The sequence below is a fragment of the Gadus macrocephalus genome, chromosome 6, assembly GCF_031168955.1.
Source record: "Gadus macrocephalus chromosome 6, ASM3116895v1".
Lineage (NCBI taxonomy): Eukaryota > Metazoa > Chordata > Actinopteri > Gadiformes > Gadidae > Gadus > Gadus macrocephalus.
In genome coordinates, this window is record NC_082387.1 from 14255728 (window position 1) to 14280480 (window position 24753).

Genomic DNA, 24753 nt, shown 5'->3' on the forward strand with positions numbered 1-24753 from the left:
GTGTGGATAGGTGGTTTGGTGTGTGGTCATTGACCTAGTACGCCCCAAGATGTCAGGAGAGAGATTATGTTCCAAGCTGCTCAGACCAGTGTGTCACTTGCTTCAGGCTGCTATTGGATTTACCGTAATAGTACGTTCTATCTGTGGTGGGGATTTCCCCGTTTTTTTGTCTCTGTCTCTTCTCTCTTCTTCGCTTATTTAAGACTCTCTGTTTGGGCTATCTGCAATGTGATTCGTGCTTTTAACAGTTATTCCCTTGCCTCTTACTCTCTATATTCCCCTTGTTATGGTGGTGTGCAGTGTTTTTGTTTGGGAAATTATATGCTGGAGAAATTAATGGGTGGGAGTAGACCAACTTCTTTTTTCCTTCATATTTATTTCCGGATGATGCAGATAGGTGGCAGTATACTGTCATGGCTGGAGATGATCTCTCTCTCTCCCTCTCTCTCTCTCCTTCTCTCTTGCCCTTGCTCGTGCTCTCTCTCTCTCTCTCTCTCTCTCTCTCTCTCTCTCTCTCTCTCTCTCTCTTTATCCATCACCCTCTCTTTTTATCTCTCTTACACTCTCTCATGCACTTAGATAGACCTCTCCCTCCTCTCTCTTCCTCATTCTTATCTACTACTTAGCTTTTTATATTTCTACTCATCCTTAACTTTTTTTATCCCTTATATCTCCCCCCGCGCCCACATAAATACACACACGGCAAAATCTAACTTTTTAAATATATGCACTGCAGTTATGTTATCTGTTACCAAACAAGTTCTTTGAACATCACCTAAATTGCACCCCTTCATTCAGGACATCCACCTTGTGGAGCTGGGCGACGTTTACAAAGACGCACACATGCAGCACCCGTGCACGCACCCCAACGGGTGTCCCCCTGGGCTCAAGGCTGTCGCTGCGAGGCTCCACCGAGCCCGGTCAAAGCGTGTCGATAGAACGACAAATGGGCAACGTTCACCACACAGCAGCCGCCCTCCTCCGGCTCCTACAGGTCCCTTTGCTGAGCCGCGCTATGGGGTGGCGAGCATGGTGGGGGAGACCCCTGGTGTGCGAGCGCTGGGGGGGCTACCAGCCCACTGTCTGCCGTACTGTCATACTGTCTGGTCGACCTGGTAAACCCAACGATGGATCTGGCTCTTGCCATGTTCCTTTTTTTATTTTTGTACAATCGTCTCGTCTCCCCTTCACTTCTGCTGCTGTTTTTTTGTGGAGGATTTGATTTGTGTGGACTGGTGACTCACCTCTCTGATCCTTATCAACAATCAATCCAATATGTTTTTTTCACTCGCAGGTTGTATTGACCTGTATCGTTCAGTGAGGTAATGGCTGTGTTTAAAAAAAAAACGAATACGGCTCCTGTCCTGTTGGGATATTTCTCTCATGCACCCTGTTTTACCTCTCATTATCTCCTGATGGTGTTATGCATTTGCAGCAGTTGAAAGTGGGCTTGTGTTTGAAGCGGTCTCAACTACCCACAATGTTGTGTGGAGGACAGAGTCCGGATTGAATCCTGGCAGTGGCAAGCACTGCTGGAAGCCCATGCAGGCACACACACAAACACACACGCACGCACACACAAATCCACATACATACGCACACATACGGCTTCCCTCCTGGCAACACCTGCATGGTTGAGCAGACAAGTTCTATACTTGCTGCCATAATGGCAAATTAATGCACAGATCTATTCAAATCAATGCGCGTGTGCGCTCACACACACACACACACACACACACACACACACACACACACACACACACACACACACACACACACACACACACACACGCACACAAATATGATATGCACATCACTTCATTTCCAGAGTGTCAGCCAACCACACCAGTACTCTGCCCTCCCACCCACCTGTCTCATCAGCCTCCCCTGTACCAGGGAGAGAGCAGCCGCCCTGCCCTGTCCAGGTTGACCACATGTCTGAGAGGTCAGCCAGAGTTGTGGGGAGAGAGCCAGCCAGGGGCAGAGCGACACTGGGTTGGCCAGGGAGGATACCTGCGTCGAGGCCAGAGTTATAATATGGAGGTGGTGGTGGATTGGAAGAAGGGTGGAAGGAGGTCGTACCATGCGTATAGACAACGTGATGCGCCATCTCACACAGGGAGGGCTTTGCAAAGTCCCACTGCCCTGCCCATGGCACTCTGAACTGTGGGGGAGGATGGTGTGTGAGTGCGTTCGCTGCGATGCGCGTGTTTGCGTGTGCGTGGCTGCAGGAAAGGAAAGGAAAAAAAATAGAAGTGTAGTATTTTTCCGGTGGCTGATTTGCAGTGTAAACTTTTCACCCCACTCTCTCATGTGATCAGGCTTACATAGTGCTTCACTAAAAATGCATGCGCGCTGCCTGCACCTGCCAGTGTGTGTGTGCATGTTTGACTGTGTGTGTGTGTGTGTATGTGTGTGTATGTGTGTGCACATGTATTTCTGAGCTAATAGTGATAAGAGCAGTGGATGGTGGATTACCTCTAGTTCAGACAATTATCTCCCCACCAGTCAATTCAAGGTCAATTTTACAAATCCATCTTCTTACCGTGTATGCTCTTGGACAAAAGCACTTTTTTATCCCCATTGTTTTTCTTTTCTGGGCAATACAATATGGGTTTAGAAAAGAAAGAATTGTTCCTGTCATGTTATTGGTTTGGATGTTTAATACCTTGTTCAATGGCAATGCCAGTGTATAGAAATGTAACGATCCATATCTATATTTCTTTCTTTCTGCTAGTGATGTTTGTGAGTGGATGTATGTATGTATGTGTGTGTGTGTGTGTGTGTGTGTGTGTTGGGTCAGAAGGGTTGTATCCCTATGTGTTGAGGTTTAAGCGGTACACAGCGTCTCAAGCTTCTTATTCTGGGATAATTGTGCCCAGTGTCCTTAGCCTCCCCTTTAGCAGAGAGAGAGAGAGAGAGAGAGAGAGAGAGAGAGAGAGAGAGAGAGAGAGAGAGAGAGAGAGAGAGAGAGAGAGAGAGAGAGAGAGAGAGAGACGAGAGAGAGAGAGAGAGAGGAGTGAGAGAGAGAGAGAGAGAGAGAGAGAGAGAGAGAGAGAGAGAGAGAGAGAGAGAGAGAGACCTTGTGCATAAAAGTAGATTCTACTCTCCAACACACCTTTTCAAATTAATATTTGCGATGGCCGCCATTCTGCAGGACCCAGTTTCTGTTCCTGGCCTTTGTTGGTGCGTTTGATGTAATGGAGGCCGGGACAAAGAGGAGAGCAGGCAGAGTGTGTGAAAATGGTAGTTAAGTGGGCTTAAGGGCTGCTTCAGTACTTTCTGAAAGACCGGGCCCCTGAATAGGGCCCTTGCACAGCTAAGCTGTGGAGGAGTAAACAAGACAGGTCTAGCACAAAGGTGGGTCTCAAATGAGCACAGACACCCTCCTCCTCCTCCTCCTCCTCCTCCTCCTCATTGTCCTTCTCTTTCTCCTCCTCCTCCTGCTCCACAGCCTAACTCCAGCCCATGCCTTCCTGGCTCTAACATCTGGCCACTCTCAGACATATTTACATCATAACATGTTTCCTTCGAATGCCTGCATCCATATCTTTGTGTCTATCTAACTCCTGCATGTCATTTTCTCATTTTTTCTTTGCATTTCATTATGTTGTTAAATGTGTGTGTGTGTGTGTGTGTGTGTGTGTGTGTGTGTGTGTGTGTGTGGTGTGTGTGTGTGTGTGTGTGTGTGTGTGTGTGTGTGTGTGTGTGTGTGCCTGTTCCACTATGTGTGTGTGTGTGTGTGTATATGTGTGTTTGTGTGTGTGTGTACGTGTGTGGTGGATCCCTACTGGGTAGGCTGGCTCCCTCTGGCCAGCTTGCTCCCCAGTGCTTGGGGCGGTTGGGCTCTTTTGTTGGTTAATTGCGATAGAGTATAATATACTAGCCTCTCTGAGGTCCGCGAAAGACAATTAGACAAACCCGAGAATTTAATGAGATGCCGATCCCCTGTACTGAGTTTCAAGGAACCCACCTCGCTCTCCCCTGGCACTGGCTGTGATGTAGAGGGATGTAGGCTGGGTTTTGAGTGTATGTTACTGCGTGTGTGTGTGTGTGTGCATTGTATGTGTGTGTGTGTGTGTGTGTGTGTATGTGTGTGGATCCAACGATGGGGAAAGAAAAAAGGACCAAACAAAACTCAATGACTGTGATTGAGAACACAATTTTCGAAACAAACTAAATATTCATATTTTAATGCATTTTAATGGCACAGACCCGCCCCCCCTCCCACCACTTCTCAGTTTGGTGTGCGTCTGAGGGATTGCATGTCCTTCCTAGGAACAGACTTCCCAGGAATGTGTGGGTAATGAGCTGGGACTATCCTGCTCGCCCAGTAAAGGCACATAGCGCTCGATGGTGTCACCCCTGAAAGGAACAGAGATGGCTTGCGAGACTCGCTGACACATAAACACTGGGTGGCCCATGGAGGCCTTCCTCCTTGTCCTACTCCTCGTTTAATCTAGTTTATCCTTAATTTCTTAATATTGTTGGGTCTTTTATTAACCCTGTGGTTTATTGAGTCTTCATCGTTCCACATTGTTTCACGTCATGTTTTCGTACTCTCTCCCTCTCTTATTAGCTGTTCCAATCTCTTTAGCTCACTTTATCTCCTCCCCCCCCCACCCCACTTCTGTCTCTCTCTCTCTTTCTCTCCTCCACTGCCTCTTTCAATCATCTCTTCTCAAAGTCCTCTTGAGAGCAGGTCTAAGTGAACTGAACCTGTTTAAAAAACAACTAGAAATATCCATAAGTGATTCATAATATATCTCTTCAGCTCCGAGACGGAGAGAGAGAGAGAGAGAGAGAGAGAGAGAGAGAGAGAGAGAGAGAGAGAGACAGAGAGGGAGAGAGAGGGATGAAGAGAGAGAGAGAAAGGGGGATTAATTAATAACCCCGCTCTCACCATTGTCAAGCACTTTTAATTCAAACACTTAAAAACCTACACTTGCTCCATGACGTGAAGGGCAGCCTTGTTTTTTTTCATTATCTCCCCACCATTTCTCCCCTACATTCTTCTTTTTCCTCCATGCTGTCGTTCTCCTCCCACTTTTTCTCCTCCCTCTCTTTTTCTCTCTCTCTTTTTCTCCCTGGCTAATCAGGCTATTACAACAAAAGACGGGGGCTCCATTATTGCATGTGCGCGTCCGAGAAGAAAGGAAATGAGCGCGGGACAGAGTGTGGCCGTGGCCTGACACCGCACTATTAATCTTCCAGTAAAGCCTTGTCAGGCAGAAACGGACACAAATGGATCACTCCCATTAACTGGGAGAGTGTAGGTAAGGGCTTTAACAAGCGTTTACCAGAGTCCATTTTCTCGCTAATGAAGAGGGGGAATAGGCGACCTCCCAGCCAAACCCGCCAGACAGCACTTAAAGGTCTGCAAAGAAGAGGTGCAAAGCAAGGGGCTGAAAAAGGAGATAATACAGACCGAGGGAAGGAGGCAGAGAGGGGAGCCTGAGGAAGGGGAGCGCGGGGAACGGAGGCGGGGATGAGGAGAAAGCGGTCACTGGTGCCGCCCAGGGCTCCACATCGGGGGCCTGATCAGAGACGGTATCTCTGGGAAAGGACTGATGTTGACCGCAGGGCAGACCCAGTGCCGCGGCGCTGTCCTGGGCTTCTGTACGGCACCGTACAGTCCAGCAACCTGTTAACAGCAAACCAGCAAAAAAAACAACTAGAAACACGTGAGGGTGCACGCAGACGTCACGTCAGACTCAGTCCATCCGTTTTGTGTGTGTGTTGACGTTCCGCTCCCTTCCCCGCGCCCCGTCCCTCTCACCGTGTAGTGAAACAGGTATTCACACGGGGGCACTGGGTCGTCTCACTGCTGACACCGGGGGGGGCCGCCGGGACCCCCGACCGAGGGGCCCCGGCGGTCGGTGTCCATCTCGCGGTGGCCCTGAGGATTCACGCGCGCCGCCATGTTTTAAACATATGTCTGTCATCCCCCCGCACCGTCTGGCCGCTTGTCAGGTCTGCAGCCCGACTCCGTCCCCCAAGACCCCCACCCTCAGATGGCACCGCGGGGGCATATAACACACACACACACACACACACACACACACACACACACACACACACACACACACACACACACACTGACCCCCCCTCCCCCTTGTGTGTGTGTGTGTGTGTGCGTTTGTGCGTGTGCATGGGTCTGTGTTTTTGTGCGCGTGTGTTTATGCGTATGTAAATATATATATTCACTTGATGGCACACACACACACACACGTGTGTGTGTGTGTGTGTGTGTGCATGTCGTTTTAGTCCTGAAGTTACCAGGGGACCGGTAGAAGTTGAATTGCTAATTGGGTCTGTCCCTTGTCCCCTGACACCAGCCCGAAGGGCCAGTGATGTTGTGGAAGAAGCCACATAATAAAAAGGAGATATGCTTGAAAAGTATCAAGGATAAAACTCCCGTAAAACTGTCTCGGTGTGACCCAACTGTCACTTTGTCCTTCTTTCTTTCTTTCATTATTTCTTTCTTTTTTTCATTCATTCATTATTTCTCTGTATTTATTTCATCGAAAGGGCCGCTATTTTGTCTGTGTTATTTCCTCTTCTCCATCGTTTATCTTCGCGCAGACAGAGCAATGAGAAACAGGGTGGATGCAAGCGTACACATGCAACAATAATAATAACAGCCTTTCTGTATTGCATTATGTATCCGCAGCCAGTGCATTGTTTGTGTTGTCACGATGTCCGTCCCTGTCATGTTCTATGTTCCAACCGTGTCTTCCACTTGTCTCATTTGTTCTGCAGCCAGAACCTGTGAGCATAACACTGAAATATTTTGGACAGCTGTGCGATAAGGAGGCCACATGTGTCCTAGTTTGTATGTGTGTGTGTGTGTGTGTGTGTGTGTGTGTGTGTGTCGGTCACAAGCATAACAATAGCGCTTGGTTATCCTCTTCCTTGACGTTGGCGGAGCTGTGGTCGGTGTGTCTGTTATCAGTGGCTCTCTACCTTCTCTAGACTCCCATAGGAAAACAACACGATACAAGAGGAAGACAACCCCCCCCCCACCCCCTACCCCATCCTCCTCCACCGCCTCCTACCGGACCCCCCCCCCCCCCCCCCCCCTGCACCACCACCACTCTGCCTCTGTCCACACCCCACGCCCCAAACATTTTTAATTATATCTTCTCGCAAGTGCCGCGGCTCAGTAACCAAAGGAGCTGACATTGATGCATGTGCTGATAAATCCGCAAACACTGGAAACGAGATTAACAAAGATTTTGAGGAAAAGGGTGACAGCTAATTTTGCGCAGTGGCCCACGCCTCGTTCAGGAGTGATATTTTTTGATAGAGTGAGGTGGGGCCTCGGAAATGTTTTTTTTTTGTTTGGTTTTTTCACCATGCACTCAGGGGAGGTAACGTGCGCGCCCCTAATGCAAAGGAGTTCCGCAGCATTTGCACTTTTTTGATTGTTTTTCCCCCTCCCTCAATCAACCCCCTCCCTCCCCCCTCCAGCCCAACGGCCACCAGCAACCCCCCCCCCCCCCCCCCCCCCCCCGAGCATGACCCATCTTCCCCAGTATCCATTACTTTGTTTCGACACTTACACCCAATTCCTTTTCTATTTTACTTTCTTTGCGCACACACACACACACACACGCACACACACACACACACACACACACACACACACATTACGTTCACACCCAAACTACCGTATTTAGATAACTTTGGTCTGACTCGGCCTGTCAACGCTTTTTCGCATTCCGCGTTGGCGCTGATCTGTAGTAAAAAGCAGAACAAACAAATCATTAAACGTCGCCGGTGTTGAAAATAATAAGTGTTCCCCACTGTCGGCCATCTCCCCAAAGATGGGCTTTAATTACAGTGGCCGGAAGTTACGCTATGTGGTCATCTGGCATTGTGCGTCTTCGTGAATATTACTTCTGATTTGTGTGTTGGTTTTACCTTTGTGTGTGTGTGTGGATCTGTCTGTGGCCGAATTTGTGAATTCTGTAGCGTGTATCTTTAATCATTGTGATCTTATCAGTAGGTGTAGTACACACACACACACACACACACACACACACACACACACACACACACACACACACACACACACACACACACACACACACACACACACACACACACACACACACACACACACACAGTGTCACTGACCTGGATTTCTAACCATGCCGCAACATTCTCCAACACTCCTCAGAGGACCATATCACAGAGTCCCATCACAGTCACACACCAAGGTACTCCACAATCGCACACACGCACGTTCAAAAACGCACACACACGTATTGAGCAGGACGGATAACAATCACTTGTTCTTCAGCTGATTCCCCCGTTAACATCGGAGACACCATCTCCTCTCATGTCCTCTCTCTCTTTTGCTTCCTCTCGCTCTGTCTCCCTCTCCCTTGCGCTCTCTCTCTCTCTCTCGTTACCCTCTCTCTCTCTCTGTCTCTGCTTCTTTCCCTCAGTCGCTCCGTCTCATTCCTGGTATCATTCCTATATACGTTTCTCTCGTCACTCTCGCTCCACTCAGTCTCACGTCTATAGGAGGACCAGTCCTTTGTTCTTTGTTGTTTTTTTTCCTCCGTCTCGTTGCTAACGTCTGACCCTTCCTCTACTGTTTTTCCAATCGCTCTTCCTCATGATCCACTCACCTGTCTTCATCCTGAGGCAACTGACAGATTTTCATTTTTTTTTTTTTTTATTCTTTGTCAATTTTCCCCTCTCCTCCTTCTCCTCTCCTCCCCATCCTTTTTTTCACACACACACACACACACACACACACACACACACACACACACACACACACACACGCACACACACACACTCATGTCACACACACACACACTCATGTCACACACACGCATCCACACAGACGTCAAAACACACACGCGCGCACACACTCGGTCCCACACACGCACGCACGCCATTCTCTCCATCTGCTTTCGCTTTGTTTGCCCAGCCCCTCTCCCATCCCAAGTTGATAATGAGGAATGTGGTGTGACCCTGACCTCCAGCGGGCCCTGCCACCACCTCCGACCCCTCCAGGTGACCCTCGCCCCCCATTTTGACAGCTTGATTAATTACCCAGTGTTATGATTTATGAGGAGAGCAGCATGTAAAAATAATAGACAACAGGTGGTCTTCAAAGGGGGGTAAAAGAAAAAAAAGATTCTAGTTTGGGTTGAGGAGTGGGGGGGGGGGGGGGGGGACACTTTGTGTGGGGGTGTGTGTGTGTGAGTGAGAGACACACAGAGAGGGGGGAATGTGTTACACAGGCTCGTCTCGCTGGTTAATTGCTATCAAGCGTTTTTTGAAGGGTCCAAGGGGTTAATAAGAAAATGTCTTCCACTCCATGCACGGTTGCCCCGGGTTACGGTCCAAGAGGACGTCTCTTCGTGTGTGTTGCGCCGCATGGTCCGACGATGAAGGGGATTCTTGTGTGTCTGCGTAGTTCCATGTGTGTGCTGCCGAGCGTAAACCCCGGCCATGTGGTAATGACAGTATGGAAAACGCACTGCACACACACACACACACACACACACACACACACACACACACACACACACACACACACACACACACACACACACACACACTCTCAGGCAGCAGCAGAGCCCTCTCCTAGGTTACATCCTGTGAAATAGGCAGAGTAAATGGCAGGGCAGAGCAGCCCCAGTGTTTACCCTTCACACTTCAAACACAGCTTGTGATTGGCTGCGGCGACCTCACCTGATACCGGGACCTGTGGTACAATTCCACTTAGAGCGAGGTCAGGCTGTGCACGCTACATGCACCCGGGCTGTCGGTCGGATACAAACATCATACCAGCACGGGTATTGATCAGATACACCCTGTGCCCTCGTCCCATTGGTCACCCGGCAGAATGGGAACCAGCCAGTGTGGACAGCAGTGTACTCTCGGTGGCGCTGCCTCGCAGGTCACAGTAATGGGCCGGAGGCCAAGGGATCTCTGGGTGAACTTTGACCCCTGGAGGTTACGGCTGCTCTTGGATTCTCAGTAAGATTAATACCACACAGCCGTGGTGACACAGTGTCATTATTTCATTATCCGAGGTGTTGATTACTGGGTAGAGCGCACACACACACACGTACACACATAAACCATCAATATATATATATATATATATAGCAGTGTTGTCTCGTTGGTGCTTGTATGGACAGGTTGTTATTGTCCTTCAGGAGTGTATGGAAACCTTACAGCCCCTTGCTCTCCCCTAGCCCCTCACACACACACGCACGCACGCACGCACGCATGCACGCACATGCACTCGCACGCACAGACACACAGACTCCTCTTGCTCCGTGATTTACACATTAAATAGTTCGGCACAGTGTGGGAGGCACCTATCATTCCATGATCTATACATCTCCCTCTGCCCTCATTACTAATACATGTGTATGCTTAGGGGAGACAATATAGAATGTATAAATCAAAATGCTAATGGCCAAACAGAACGCCACGGTTTATTTCCCCAAAGACGTATATATTTATATATATTTATGTATTTTTATATAAATATATATATATATATTTATAATATAATATAATGCATAATGTATTATGAGTATAATATATTTCTTTTTACTTTTTGCTATGATTCTCTAGTATATTCCTCTACTATTTTCCTTTCGTATTCTCCTGAATGTGGATCCCCCCAACATGTTGTGCTCATAGTGATTAGACTATACCACTGTTCCCATCATGCATGTGATGATGCTTTTCATAAAGTCATGTATATATTTATTATTTATTTTAACATGGCCTACATGCTGTGCAGGGATCCATTTTAGCGAACATTCACACGCATACGCTCACGCACGCATGCACACAAAGTGTGGGTCAGTGCACTTTCACGGCCAAAGTATCTCAACTGCCACACTCGTGTCCGGTGAGAGTGGATGAGTACATGAATGAATACATAAGCTAGTAAGTAAATAAATAAATAAGAAGCTGACAAATGACTTGTGTAACATTTACTTGCACAATCGATACCTCTGACAAATTCCACCTGGACGGTGATTAATGCTTCGCCTTGCACACACAACCACACACACACATGCAGACATCCGCACACATACAGCGCTGCACACACACAGACCCACACACACAGCCGCACACACCCTGCCCCACACACACGTATACCTTCACCTTACTTCGCAGGTGTCTTGCTGAGAGCTGATGTGGCAGACCTTTTGTGTGTGTGTGTGTGTGTGTGTGTGCGTGTGCATGCGTGCGTGTGTGTGTGTGTGTGGGCCACGTGCGCAACTATATATGTGTATCAAGGTGCGTGTTCTTTACTTCAGGGATCCACAGTGCTAGAGAGAGAGGGAGAGAGAGAGAGAGAGAGTGCTTAAGAGAGCGGTAAACAAAAAAGTAGATCAAATGGAGCGGTGAACAAGGTATGATGGATAAGAGGCCGCCTTGCTGCTTGACGCTTCCTTTCTGAGGTCATTTATAAATATCTCGGAGACCCATTTTAAACAATAACCTGATGAGGCCAATCTAGGAGGGGAGCCGGTCTGAAGCGCCAGGCTCACGGGGGTCAGAGTCTGAGCCTCACCACTGTGTGCTTGTCAAGATCAAGAGGACCGTAATCACGGCTGCAGCAGCAGCAGAGTCTTATTTAGCGCGTCTAAAATAGTTTGGGTGCTCGCATTAGTTCGGAAGCACAACACCAAACACTGCGGAAGCCTTTGAACTTTGAGCGTTTTTGCGATGCAATTTCAAGGAAACTTAATTAAATGTGTACTGCTTAACGGCCGGCCATGGGTGCGGATTAAACACTGTGGGAGTGATGGTTGTTTGTGGGGGTGCGGGTGGGAGGGGTTGAATGGACATCCGAAGCACATACTTTTAGACGTGATTTATTTTTTCGTGCCTTATTTTTTCTCCGTTGCCATTAGTGTTTCCCACTGTGGTTATTGTAGTATTGTTATCAAACGGATTGTTATTGATTTTTTCGTTGTGATGCTTTCATTCCGAGTCAACCCTCCCCCAGTGGATTTATATAGCTTAGTGAACACGGTTAATTCTACCAGTAACAACCCGGTCGGCTGCTGGGATTCTACCAGTGACAACCCAGGTGGCTTCTGGGATTCTACCAGTAACTACCGGGGTGAATGCTGGTATTCTACCAGTAACAACCCGGGAGGAGGGTGGTATTCTACCAGTAACAACCCGGGTGGCTGCTGGGATTCTACCAGTAACAACCCGGAAGGAGCGTGGGCTGCACGTACGCCAAGTCCTGAAGTGGATGATTGATTTAGTACAGACAGGCTGATGATCCCCCTGTCTGCTTAGCTCTCAGCTAAACATGCACACGCACACACACACACACACACACACACACACACACACACACACACACACACACACACACACACACACACACACACACACACACACACACACACACACTTGTTTTTGTGTTGTATTGTAGGAAACGTACAGTATACAGGGCCCTACGTGGGACATTGTTCTCTGGCCGTTAATCTATGTGTGTGTGTGTGTGTGTGTGCTTGTGTGCACTATATGTGTGTGTGTATGTGCGTGTTAAAATTAAAGGATGAAAAAAGAAAAATAAGGGGGAAGGGGGGTGTACCGTGACTTAATCTGACAGTACTATGCGATCTGTGTGGTATCGGAGCCTCAGGGATATGGGCGGGGGGGGGGGGGGGGGGGGGAAGAGGAGAGAAAATGTATGTGTGTGCTTGGGGGTGGGGGGGGTTTGGATAATGGGGGCCCTGCATTGAGAAAAAGCTCATGTAGAGACGGAGACAGACAAGGTCACCTAGAGCACGGTGGCCCTGACAGAGGGAGAGAGGGAGGGAGAGAGTGGGGGAGAGAGATACAAAGAGTGGTTCTGTTTGTTATTACAGTATGTGTGTGTGTGTGTGTGTGTGTGTAACCCGACTCATTCATACCTCTCTACAGGAAGAAAAATAAATGTCAAAATGTTCCTTTCTGCTTTACTTCCCATCTATGATTGTTAATATACTTTTATTTTCGTTTACAAATTTGACCGTTCTTAGCCTGTCGGAGGAATGACCGGTTTGCGGCTAAATGTTTCCATGCTATGCTGTGTATTTTCCAACTTTTATTCGCAGCCGACCATTGTGCCTGGCTCTCTTCCTCGCCTCGGCAGTAGATGGCAGACGTACCTCCCCTCTGCCTCTTATTGGTTAAATCATCCTGAGTGACCCTTTCCACCCTTGTCATTTACACTACGCCAGCCAATCAGCAACCGCATGTTAGAGAAATACGGAAGTGAAGCGGAGACTGAGCGAAATTGGGATGGTGGGCTGCCCTTATCTTGACATGAGCAGCCCAACCCCCCCCCCCCCCCCCCTACAACCGCCTCCTCACTCCCCAGCCCTCCGACGGAAGAAAACTAATAAAGTAAGCTAACCACAAAAGGCGGTTAGCCAATATTGGCCGATATCACACGAAGGCTTCACGCTGTTCCTCAGACAGCCGGCCGCGTACACACAAAACAACGTGATTAAGCACATGAGATGCTCCTTTTTTCTCCTCCTCCTCCTCCTCCTCAACACCAACCGAACATGTGTGCACCATCTCACGCTGGTACGGACCGGGAGCACACACACACACACACACACACACACACACACACACACGCCATCCGCTCTCCCTTCCCGCCTGCGCCGGTGACCGCTATCAGCCCTGTTTTGTACCTGTCAAGTGCCGTCCTCTTCCTCGTGCCCAGAGCTCCGCAAGCCGCATGAGAGCTCTCACATCAAAGCCTCGCCGAGCTCCCGACGCACAGATGAAACACCCTCTCTCTCTCCCTCTCCTTCTCTCGCTCTCTCGCTGGCCGCTGCCGCGCATTAGACACTTTTCATTTCATTACGGCGCCGGCGCTGCTGGAGAAAAAAAAGAAGAAGAAGAAATAGAGGAGCCGCCGTCTTAAAGGGACATCTTATTTACTCACCCCTTACACTCGAGTGGTGCGCATCGGACCCGCGCGCTCGTGATGGTCACATTGATGGTCTCGCTCACCAGCAGCACACACACACACACAAACGCACAAACACACACACTCGCTCTCCCTCTAAGGATACAACTACAATGGGAATGTGTGTCAGAAATGAATTGGCCACCACATCTTTGTTATAAAGCCACAATATATTGAATTAAATAGATAACCACACATTGGAATCTTTATACACAATATTATTAATTGTAACGTTTGAAATATATTCATACGGTACGCATTGTTTCACCCAGCCCTCTATTGACCATGCGTTGCTAATGGCGAGTGTTGAGTTGTCTTAAGGATAAACCAGACAGCCGCGGGTTTCCCTAGCAGCGGCAGCCATTGTTGTGCTATCTGCCGCGCGACAGGCGGACAAAGAAGCGCTAAGGAGTGTCCGAGGCAGGGTGAGCAGGGGTCGCGGGGGCTCCCCGTCCCATCAGAGGGGTGGCCCCGACCCTCTTGACCGGTTGCCCCGGGGGCAGGCGGCTCAGTGTGGCGCTGGCATCGGGGGCAGCGGCGGGGGCATGGGAAGAGACTGAGCCTGCACACCGCAGCAGAAAGACCGGGGCTGACCCAGCGCCACCGCAACGCCCGGTGTAATCTGCGCTTGTGTTGTCTCAGACGGTGTGTGTACAAGACAAAGGCAACGTGACCCGGTGTAGGAGATGTGTGTGAGAGAGAGATTTAGCCGCATAAAGGCAGGGTGACCTCGGAGCTGGCAAAACGCGCATGTGTCTGGGATTCACATTTTGACAGCGCGCTACAATGGCGGAATCAGGCTCGCCGAGTGCCACCGATGGCTGATGTGTGGGAGCGACTTCACAGTTAGCTCGTGACACAAAGGTAGTAGAGTGACCTAACGCTGGCAGGGCGGGGAAGGAGGTTTAGCATGGGGAATAAAATGCCACAAAGGCTCGGGTGATGAGATCTGCCGCAACGAGCTAATTGTGTCAAGGCAAAAGAGTGTTATTTTTTTGTCCTCGGTTTTCATACATTATGGATTGAATGCGTTGATAATGATTTATTAGTTTTATATAAAAATGTAGAATAATATGAAACTAAAATAACACAAAATTGAATTCAACAATATGAGTCAGAAGCGCAATTTAGCGAAATAAATATAATTCCAACTCGTCACAGAGACAAAGCATTCAGTCTGCTGTTGTCACACACATTGTCTTCGACTCCAAAAGGTTGTCGCAGGGACGGAGAAACGAGTAGGAAGTGTCTAGACGGATGGAACACGTTTGTTCTGACACCGACACAGACCTCTGTTCAAATAAATGATGGTTTCCGACATGGAGCTGAACTGTGCAGCACGTCGCTCTCCACCCGTGTGCCGGACACCCGTGCTCTTACAGCGATGTCCTTCTGGGTGACTGGGCAGCTGAGAGGGTTAGCACTATAAGCACTGTTAGCACAGTTAGCTATGCTCAGCCCGCTAGATGAAAGAAAGGAGAAGAGAGGCCATAGGCTATAGGGCAACAGGGGTTAGCTCCAGGATGCTAAAGGCTAGGCATCAGACGGCTCAAGGTTAGCTTTAGTATGCTTCACACCACACTCGGATCTGTGAGGGGGTTACATGAGACGCTGAGGCCAACGCAGGGGCTGGATCCACGTCACAACACCTGGATGGTTGGCGTGAATGTGTTAACTCTTGCCTCTTGAGTCTGTATTGAACAAAAGAGGACAGGATCACAGAAGGACAGGAACGCGTGTGATCTGCTCCCTGGTTTATTGTGTCTAGGTTTGGCTAATATACTGATCCAAGCAGGCTCAGCCTGCTTATGAATTTAATTTAGTATTTTCTGTACATTTTCTATTCGATTAATATTATTTGGCCCTCTCTTTTAATATTTCTATCTTATTCTGCTGTGCTTTGTTTTCACTGGTTATTTTATCAGCTGCCACCAGTGGGCAGTGGCACAAAGCTACGTTCCAGGCCCAGTGAGGTTTCACATCTCTACTTCTGTCCCTGCGTCTAGCTCGGTGTCTTTTCTCTCTTCCTCCTCTTTGTTTTCTTTCTTTATTTGTGTTCATCTATCCATGTGTCGCCGTTCTCCCGCATAATCTAGCTATCCATCTTCATCAAGCGCGTTTGTGTGTGTTTTTTCCAACACCTGTTTGTATGTTGGTGAATGCTTTGGGTTTTGTCTCGGGCGGTGGGGAGTCCTCTTGGTGAAGCACGACCCTTACCTCAAACAATTAATCTCCCTCTCATTTGCTTGCGCTCTAAAGATCAACTTTTAAACAGCAAGTTAAATTAGTTTGGCAATAAACTTTCATTTCCTGTTGAACAATATGATTATGCTCTTAGGGTCTAATTCATTTCCTGATTAATTTATTGTAATAGTTTTATTTAATTAGTTTAAATCGTGAAATTCCGAAAAAAAATGTATTACACTTGTAATTCCTCCATTTTGTTCACGCAGAATTTAATTTAGGTGACAATGTTATTTATAAAGACATTTCCAAAAATTTGTTTTGTTAATGTGACCATTAGTTCATTAAATGTATCAGTAAATGTGTATGTAAAATATCGTTACGGTATTTAATATGAAACATTTTATTTTACATTCAGCTTTACTCACTATAGTAAGCAGACCAGACTAATGACAGGAATGAGTGAGAAGAAGACTAAATGTTAATCCTGGGCTCGTGAGGAAGCGTCACTTTGTCCGTTGTCAACACATGGCAGGTGTTAAGGGGAAGGGTGTGGGGCAGGAGGGTGTGGGGCAGGTTTGACGATGGGCACAGGACACACACACACACACACACACACACACACACACACACACACACACACACACCGCGACACTGTGTCAACAGAAGACAAGCACATTGTGTTAACACTTATTACGTTAAAGGAGATTTGCTGCCGTGAGCAGACAGGGTGTGTGATGAGGACTCACGGTGGAAGCTGCGCCACTCTTTTAACTCCCTCCTCGATCTGCATAAAGCTTTTATTTGTCCCCACTGGGATGGCATATGTCCGTCTCTGTGTGTGTGTGTGTCTGTGTGTTTTTACGTCTGTGTGTGTGCGTGTGCATGTGTGTGGGTGTGTGTGTTGTCATACGTGTGTGTGTGTGTGTGTGTGTGTGTGTGTGTGTGTGTGTGTGTGTGTGTGTGTGTGTGTGTGTGTGTGTGTGTGCACATGCGTGTGATTGTACATAAGTGTGTGTGTGTGTGTGTGTGTGTGTGTGCACAAGTGTGTGTTGGGTAGGGAATCCATGGTGGAAGTTTGTCTGTGCAGAGTGCAGCCAAAGTGGAACAGGAATCTGTCCATTTCCTGCTTTAGTTTTAGAGTACTTGGGATAATAAACACAGTTAATTAAAATGGCTTCAAAGTTGAAGAAGTCACCAAAGGCTAAAGGAAAACTTCCCCTTCTTCACAATAAGTTTCCTGCTCTGTCATTCCCTCAAATCACAACATGATGTACGTGTATTAGGGAAAGATTTAAATTATCTTATAACCCAATCGGTTTTGTAATTAGTGTTCACATGATATCATCTTGATTTGGCCTTTTCGCCTTTTTTAATTTTGCGTTAATCTAAAATTGACAGCAAACCAGTAGCCAAGGACCAATTATTGAAGTGCAATGTTAGGTTTACGTTGTACATTGAGAGATAACAACACAACGCTCAATATGAAGTCCTATGTGAGCAAGCTGCCATCCAGTTGACAGTCTCCTGGTGCTAAGTGTGTTCCTGCCGTGAAACACATCTACCCCTCTGCCCACTCTCTCTCCCCCTGGAATTGTCTCTTTAGCGGCTGTAATCGACCAGGATGGATGTTTCTAAGACTCTGTGTGGCGTTATTTGTTTGGGTTTATCCATCCATAGCTCCGGCTCCGTGCTCACCTGGAGCCTCCAGCAAACTCGCTGATCTTTATCAGAGTCCAGGCTGTCTGGGTTTATCGGGTTCTAGGGTTTTTCTCTTCTTGTTTTGAGCTCAAGAGGCTAACTATCAAGAAACACATATCAGGCTCACGGTTAGGACTTTTTTAAATGGTTGGATCTAGTAATAAATATGTATTGTGTACGAATATTAATCAATAATCTATAATAATATATGTATTATATATATATATAAATATGTGTGTGTATATATATATATATATATATATATATATATATATATATATATATATGTGTATACATTATTTGCTATTTAAACAAATTCAAACAAATGTACATACATAAATGTATGAGCGTAGTCCTAGAATATATATATAGATAAAAAGTTGATATATAAATATAAATATTTTACACAAAATGCACATGCAAACAAATGATAATCTTTCCGGTTGAATCCCCCTTTAGACCGACTCTGAGTATACAGGAATAGTAACCTCTCTGTCTCTCTCCCCCCCCCCTCCCCCTCCCCCACGGCAGGAGGGCTACGGCGTGCTGGTGCTCAACCCCAACGAGAACCACCTGGAGGTGGAGCGGCCCGGGTCCGCCACCCCCCCGCCGGCCGCCACCCCGGAGCCCGCGGACGAGCCGGCGGAGAAGAGGGAGCGCAAGGACGAGAAGGAGGGCAAGAAGAAGAGGGAGTTCTACGAGAAGTACCGTAACCCCCAGCGCGAGAGGGAGACGGAGCAGACCCCCATACGGGTGGGTGGCGGCGGGGCCGGGGGGGGGGGGGGGGGGGGGAGGCTAGGAGGGGGGAGGGGGCCTAGGGGGCCGGGGGGGGGGGGGTTGGGGGGGTATGCAGACCAAGAGCTATGGATGTGGATCACATGAAATGGGGGGGGGGGGGGGGGGGGGGGGAAAGGGGGAAAAGGGTGGGCTAGCGGTTCGCTACAGAACAACGGATGAGACTAAACGAGGGAGAGAGAGGAAGGGAGGAGGGATGAGAGGGGGAGAGAGGGGGGAGACGGGTACGTATGCCGGTAAGATTGGAGAGCGGGGCTCTGGGAGTGGCGGAGAAAGCAAGAGGGGGGGGGGGGGGGGGGCGAGGAAACGAGGAGAGGAAGGGCTGCTCTAGGTAACGAGGGCGCTAGGGAGGGAGGAAGGAAGGCATGGAGGGAGGGAAAGAGAGAGGCTCTTGTGTGGTCAGGCTGTGTGTGAAGAGGTTGGCCGCTCTCCAGTAGCCTCTCACTGTGCAAGTGTTAACCACATGGCTATCCTCTTCCTCCCTCCCTCTCTCTCTCTAGTCCCTCTGTCTGTCTCTCTCTCTCTCTCTCTCTCTCTCTCCCTCTCCTTCTCCCTCTCCCTCTCTCTCTCTCTCTCGTTCATAGAGTGGGCCGGTTAGGGCAGCTCTGGCCCTTCACTCTTGTTGACCGCTGGGATTATTATCTACCTCCGCACACACACTCTGTAAACACACTGCCGTTTTCTTATCATTCTGTACTGACCACACACACACACACACACACACACATATACACACACACACACACACACACACACACACACACACACACACACACACACACACACACACACACACACACACACACATTGGGGCCAGTAGCTTTGCCAGTTTGCCATGTGGTCAAACAATGGAAAGGATCCCTTTGCATAAATATAGCTCTATTACCTAAATAAATATGGCCAGGGTGATGAGGAATGAAAATGGACGCCCCGGTCTACATAAATGTTCCTTTTTTCCTTCACTTACATCTAAATGGACTATTTTACCAGACGATGTCCACACACTTCCAACAGACCTGGGCAGCTTTCAACATGCATGTTCTGTGGTTCTGGTCCACTCGCGCTCTGTGAGGTGATGAGACAGACTTCCGCTTTCTCTTCGTTGTACTACTAGGAAAGTGATGGCGTCTGTGTTATTATTTTTGTGGTGTGTGTGTGTGTTTGTCTCTCTGTGTTTGTGTGTATTTGTAAGAAATGTCAGAATACTTCTGACTGAGGTTTTAGTCACTGCGAAACCAACTGGCTGTGTGTGAGCTGTCAACACCATATATATATATATATATCATGCCCAGAGACGCATATATAATGCATTATGGCACAATTTGTCTTAATTAACATGTAAAACAACGGACATAAACCAACAGTTTGCCCTAATGATATACTATAAACTACTTTATCTATACATATATATATTGATCTCATATCATTCATAAGTAGATTAGATTTCTGTTATCAAATGTTTGTTACAATTCATTCACAGAAGCAATCAGTAACATAATGTATAGTCATGTTTATATGTACATACAATACAAAGTTTTAAGATTACATTTTAATTAAGTGTGTTTTCATACTGTCCGTGGTAACCTATTATTGTAATACCTCAACTCTCGTAACACGTTTCCTCGCTCCCTCTTCATCCATCCTATGCCGTTTTATCTTCACTTTCTCCAGCCTTTCCCGTCTTGCCTAAAGCCTTTCGCCCGTGGAACAGGCAAACCCAGCAGCCTGGGATGGCTTGTGTGGTCCCGGCCTTGGCTCCTCCCCCTTCCACTGAAACGGCTGCAATATCATTTCTTCATTTCACTACTGCCTGCATAATTCACGCTGGCAAAAAGGACTGGGGCTGGTGAGGCACAAGGGCATTGGTTCAACAGTGGCGCTGGAGCTGGGTTAGCCACTAGCTACATGGGCTGTGTTTAGTTACCGGTCCCGTTGACATATGTCCGCAGGATGCAATCTAGTGCCATCACTCACATGACACCATTATTTAAAAATCTTTCTCAACGAATTGGAAGCTTGTTAGGTTTTGCGCAAATGCTCATCATTTTGTGGCGTCGTCGCTGTTGATGTTGAAGTTTTGAAAGGAGATATGTGCAGCCTGAGGTAAGAGGGGGAAGAACAGAAACAAGTAAAGACAATCAAACTTGTGCAGCAAAGTTGTGATGCTTGATGGTGGCACCGAGAAACTAAATATAGAGATGCACACACAGATTCCTTTGGATCGGGATTTGTGCCCCCTAAACTCTGACCTTTGACCTGCCAGTCAGCAGGATGTTAGTGTGTTTAACCTCCCCTCTCTATCTTCCACGCCCACTTCTCTTATTCACTCTCCAGGGCTCCACCCCTTCTACTCTCAAAAGTGAGCTGTCCCGCACGCACGCACGCACGCACGCACGCACGCACGCACGCACGCACGCACACACACACACACACACACACACACACACATACACATACACATACACATACACACACACACACACACACACACACACGTGAATGAACAAAGATACACACAAAAATACACACACAAACACACCCAATCACCCACGTGTGAACTAACACAGATACTAACACGCACACAAAAACACCTACACACACTCTGAAACACGCAATCTGAGTTGAGTTTATCTTCTTGTTCCTGTGTGTTTGTGTGTGTGTGCGCATGTGTGCGCGTACACACTAAATGTTTGGGATCCCGGGTTCTCCTTAGGGCCTCTTGGTCAGGGTGGGCGGGCGATCAAATCAGCCGTCTTTAGCAGTGCTGTTTTCATCTTTTTTAGTGGACCCCCCCCCCTTTCCAACTTAAAAGCTACACCTCCCTTTTTTAGCCACCACTTTTGGAGTTGCCGGACCACCTGCACCGAGACACACACACACACACACACACACACACACACACACACACACACACACACACACACACACACACACACACACACACACACACACACACACACACACACAGGCTTCCAGATAGAGTTGAGTTGATTAATACGCTTCCTTACACACATTAATAAGCTCTTAACTGCTTTTAGGATTTTTACTTTTTAGCCCTGGGTTCATAGTGTGCAGCCTCTCAACCTTGTCTAATCCCCCTCCCCTCCTTCACATCACAGTGCGTTGCTCCATGTTTAGGGCCATGTCAGCGGGGAGGGGAGAGAAAGGAAGAGGCTGGAGGGAGGGATGGAGAGGCCGAGAGGAGGCAGATGATGAGGGGGAGAGCTGGGGTGGGACGGGGGGGCCTGGGCTGGGCCGGGTTTCGGGGGAGAGGCCGGTCTTTCTTAGCACTTTGCTGTATAGAAGTTTGGGAGTTCACTTTACTCTGAATTTTAGCAGTAATCCAGTTAGCTATTTTCTGTCAGCCAAGCGGAGGAATGGCAGGAACAAAAGGCACATTCATGGGCTTAAGAAGCTTCCAAAGAGTTCACCCAAGGCTGGCTGGCTGGGATTAGGCCAGCAGGCCTCGCAGGAAGAAGAAAAAATAGAAAAGCTAGGAGAAGATTGAGGAGGAGAAGGTGGAGGAGCAGAGGAAGAGGGAATGAAAGAAAATAACGAGAGCAAAACGGTTGAGTTCCCGATAAGTTTCCCATTTTGTATTTTCTTATTATTAATGACTTAAGAAATACAGAGAGCCAGGGCAAGATGGGAGCTATATACTTTTTTAATGATAGCATATCCTTCTATATATTATATCTTCTCCATTTCCAGATGCCTACAACGGTATCATGTTGCTTTTCTATGCAATTATTATTTAAGCCAAAAAACCCACAGCGGAATTGGTGTTGAATATACTGATACCGATTTATTTTATTCCCAGACGACTTTCTCGTGTGTATCCACAACTGAAGGACAGTTAAAATCTGAGTTTGGTGTTTAGCGATGGCTGTGCTGCTGGCCTTTTTTTCAAATCAAACTCTACATTTGCTCATTTGTGGGCAGTAGGATCTTCAAAGCACCTTTTTCTTCACAAATGTATGTCCTTGAATACCCACATTTTGCCGTGGATTGTATGCATGATCCACTTGATGCTACAGCCTGGCTATTCTCATGATTGCGGTTTCTCGTCGTCAACAATCCCACGTTTCTAAAGTCAAAACACTTTCAATTTATGTGATTTGTATCTCAGCGTCCTTGAGCTGTTTAGTTTTTCACATCAAAATAGCACAATCAAATGTGTGATCCATTCTTGGCTAATGGCGCTACTTTATGTATAGAAATAAAACAGCTTCTGTGTTGTTCATTCTTTATTTCTTTGGTTCTTTGGCATTTCAGTGGTTATCAGTCCATTCTTCGCCGCATCAATTCCCACTTGGGATGTAACGGTACACCACCGTCTCCCTCACTGTCACTCCGAAACGTCCTATCTTGTGGGGGGGGGGGGGGGGGGGGGGTGTCGTTTAACGACCATTGCTGAAGTTGCAGTGAGTTCAAGTGAGAGACTTTATTTGTTCTCCTCTAGGCACCATTTTCAACAGCCTCTTCACAGCCGTTCCTCTCATGTAGAAGACTCCCTTCTCCTGTGAAGTTTGCCGCCAGCTTTAGGCGCTCCATTGAGACATGTTTCACATTACAGTAACCTTCAATTTGTCTCTGGGATTGCAGGGGCCTTGCGGGCTCTGTGTTTTTTTCCACTTCTTCTTCCCAGGTATCCATGTGGGAACAAGGGTCGGTATCGTATTATTGTTAGTGTGGACGTCTGTGGGGAGCGGGCTTCATGGAAGTAGGGAACAACCATGATTCAGGTCTAGGCCTCTTCCCAGCTGTGGTCCACCAGGGTGGGCCTGAAATGTGTGTCGTCGACGTCCTGCTTTACTCCGTGCCCAGTTTGTAGTGCAAGGAGTCCCCCCGGATTCACATGCATGTGTGCAACTGTTTTCTCTCTCTCTCTCTCTCTCTCTCTCTCTCTCTCTCTCTCTCTCTCTCTCTCTCTCTCTCTCTCTCTCTCTCTCTCTCTCTCTCTCTCTCTCTCTCTCTCTCTCTCTAAAGAGACATTAAACCCTAACCCATCAAAACTATTAATGGTATGTGTTAAACTGACATTCAACACACACACTTGGATATATAAAAACGGAAAAAAGATAAATCACACACACACAAAATGCAAACACCCGGTGTTGTAGCGTTGCTCAGGTGTCTGTCTGCACCCTCACCTCCTCTCCCCAATATATGTCCTTGGGCAATTATATAGACACGTTTTAATTGACATTTGACTGGTCATACCAGATAGTGAGGCTTGCCTCGTCCAATGATAGGAAGGCACTCGATTAACCTCTGAACTTGGTCAATAAAACGGACCGGAGGGCATTTTTTAGCTGCTTGCTATTTTAGAGAAAGACAGGACAGATGCAGTTTTGGTACTACTATGCAAACGTGTTGCCTTGTTCTTTCTCTGTGTGTGTGTGTGTGTGTGTGTGTGTGTGTGTGTGTGTGTGTGTGTGTGACGACATGCCTCAACAAACAGTGATGTTCGGCATGCCTAGGCTAAGTGTGTGCATATTGTGTAATTACTAACTTTTGCTTTCACAGGCTTTGCATTGTAGTTTGAGAAAGCTTCTGCGAGTGTGTGTGTGTGTGTGTGTGTGTGTGTGTGTGTGTGTGTGTGTGTGTGTGTGTGTGTGTGTGTGTGTGTGTGTGTGTGTGTGTGTGTGTGTGTTTGAGCGTGTTTGTTTGCTCAGGGCAGAACCAGGGCTCTGTGTAGCTGGTCTCAGATCCCTGCTCCCAATCTTCTGGTCAGGTCAACCATCAAACACATCCATCCTGCCCTTCCTTGCGCCTCCCCAACCACCATGCTCTCTCTCTCTCTCTCTCTCTCTCTCTCTCTCTCTCTCTCTCTCTCTCTCTCTCTCTCTCTCTCTCTCTCTCTGTCTCGCTCTTTCTCTGTCTCTCTGTCTCGCTCTAGCTCCCTTTCTCTTTCTCTCTCTCTCTCTGTCTCTGTCTCTGTCTCTGTCTCTCTCTGTCTCTGTCTCGCTCTTTCTCTCTCTCTCTCTCTCTCTCTCTCTCTCTCTCTGTCTCTGTCTCGCTCTTTCTCTCTCTCTCTGTCTCTCTTTCTCTCTTTGTCTCTTTGTCTCTCTGTCTCGCTCTAG

General features: G+C 47.8%; 1 protein-coding gene across 1 annotated transcript in view; it reads left to right on the forward strand.

Annotated features, from left to right (window-relative positions):
• The window catches only part of fam172a (family with sequence similarity 172 member A), a 58282-nt gene extending 37252 nt beyond the window's left edge, over positions 1-21030 (forward strand). Inside the window, exons 7-8 of the mRNA XM_060053477.1 lie at positions 18404-18635; positions 21002-21030. Coding sequence (XP_059909460.1) covers positions 18404-18635; positions 21002-21030 — 261 coding nt within the window. The remainder of the gene's footprint in view (positions 1-18403; positions 18636-21001) is intronic.
• The last annotated feature ends 3723 nt before the right edge of the window (positions 21031-24753 follow it).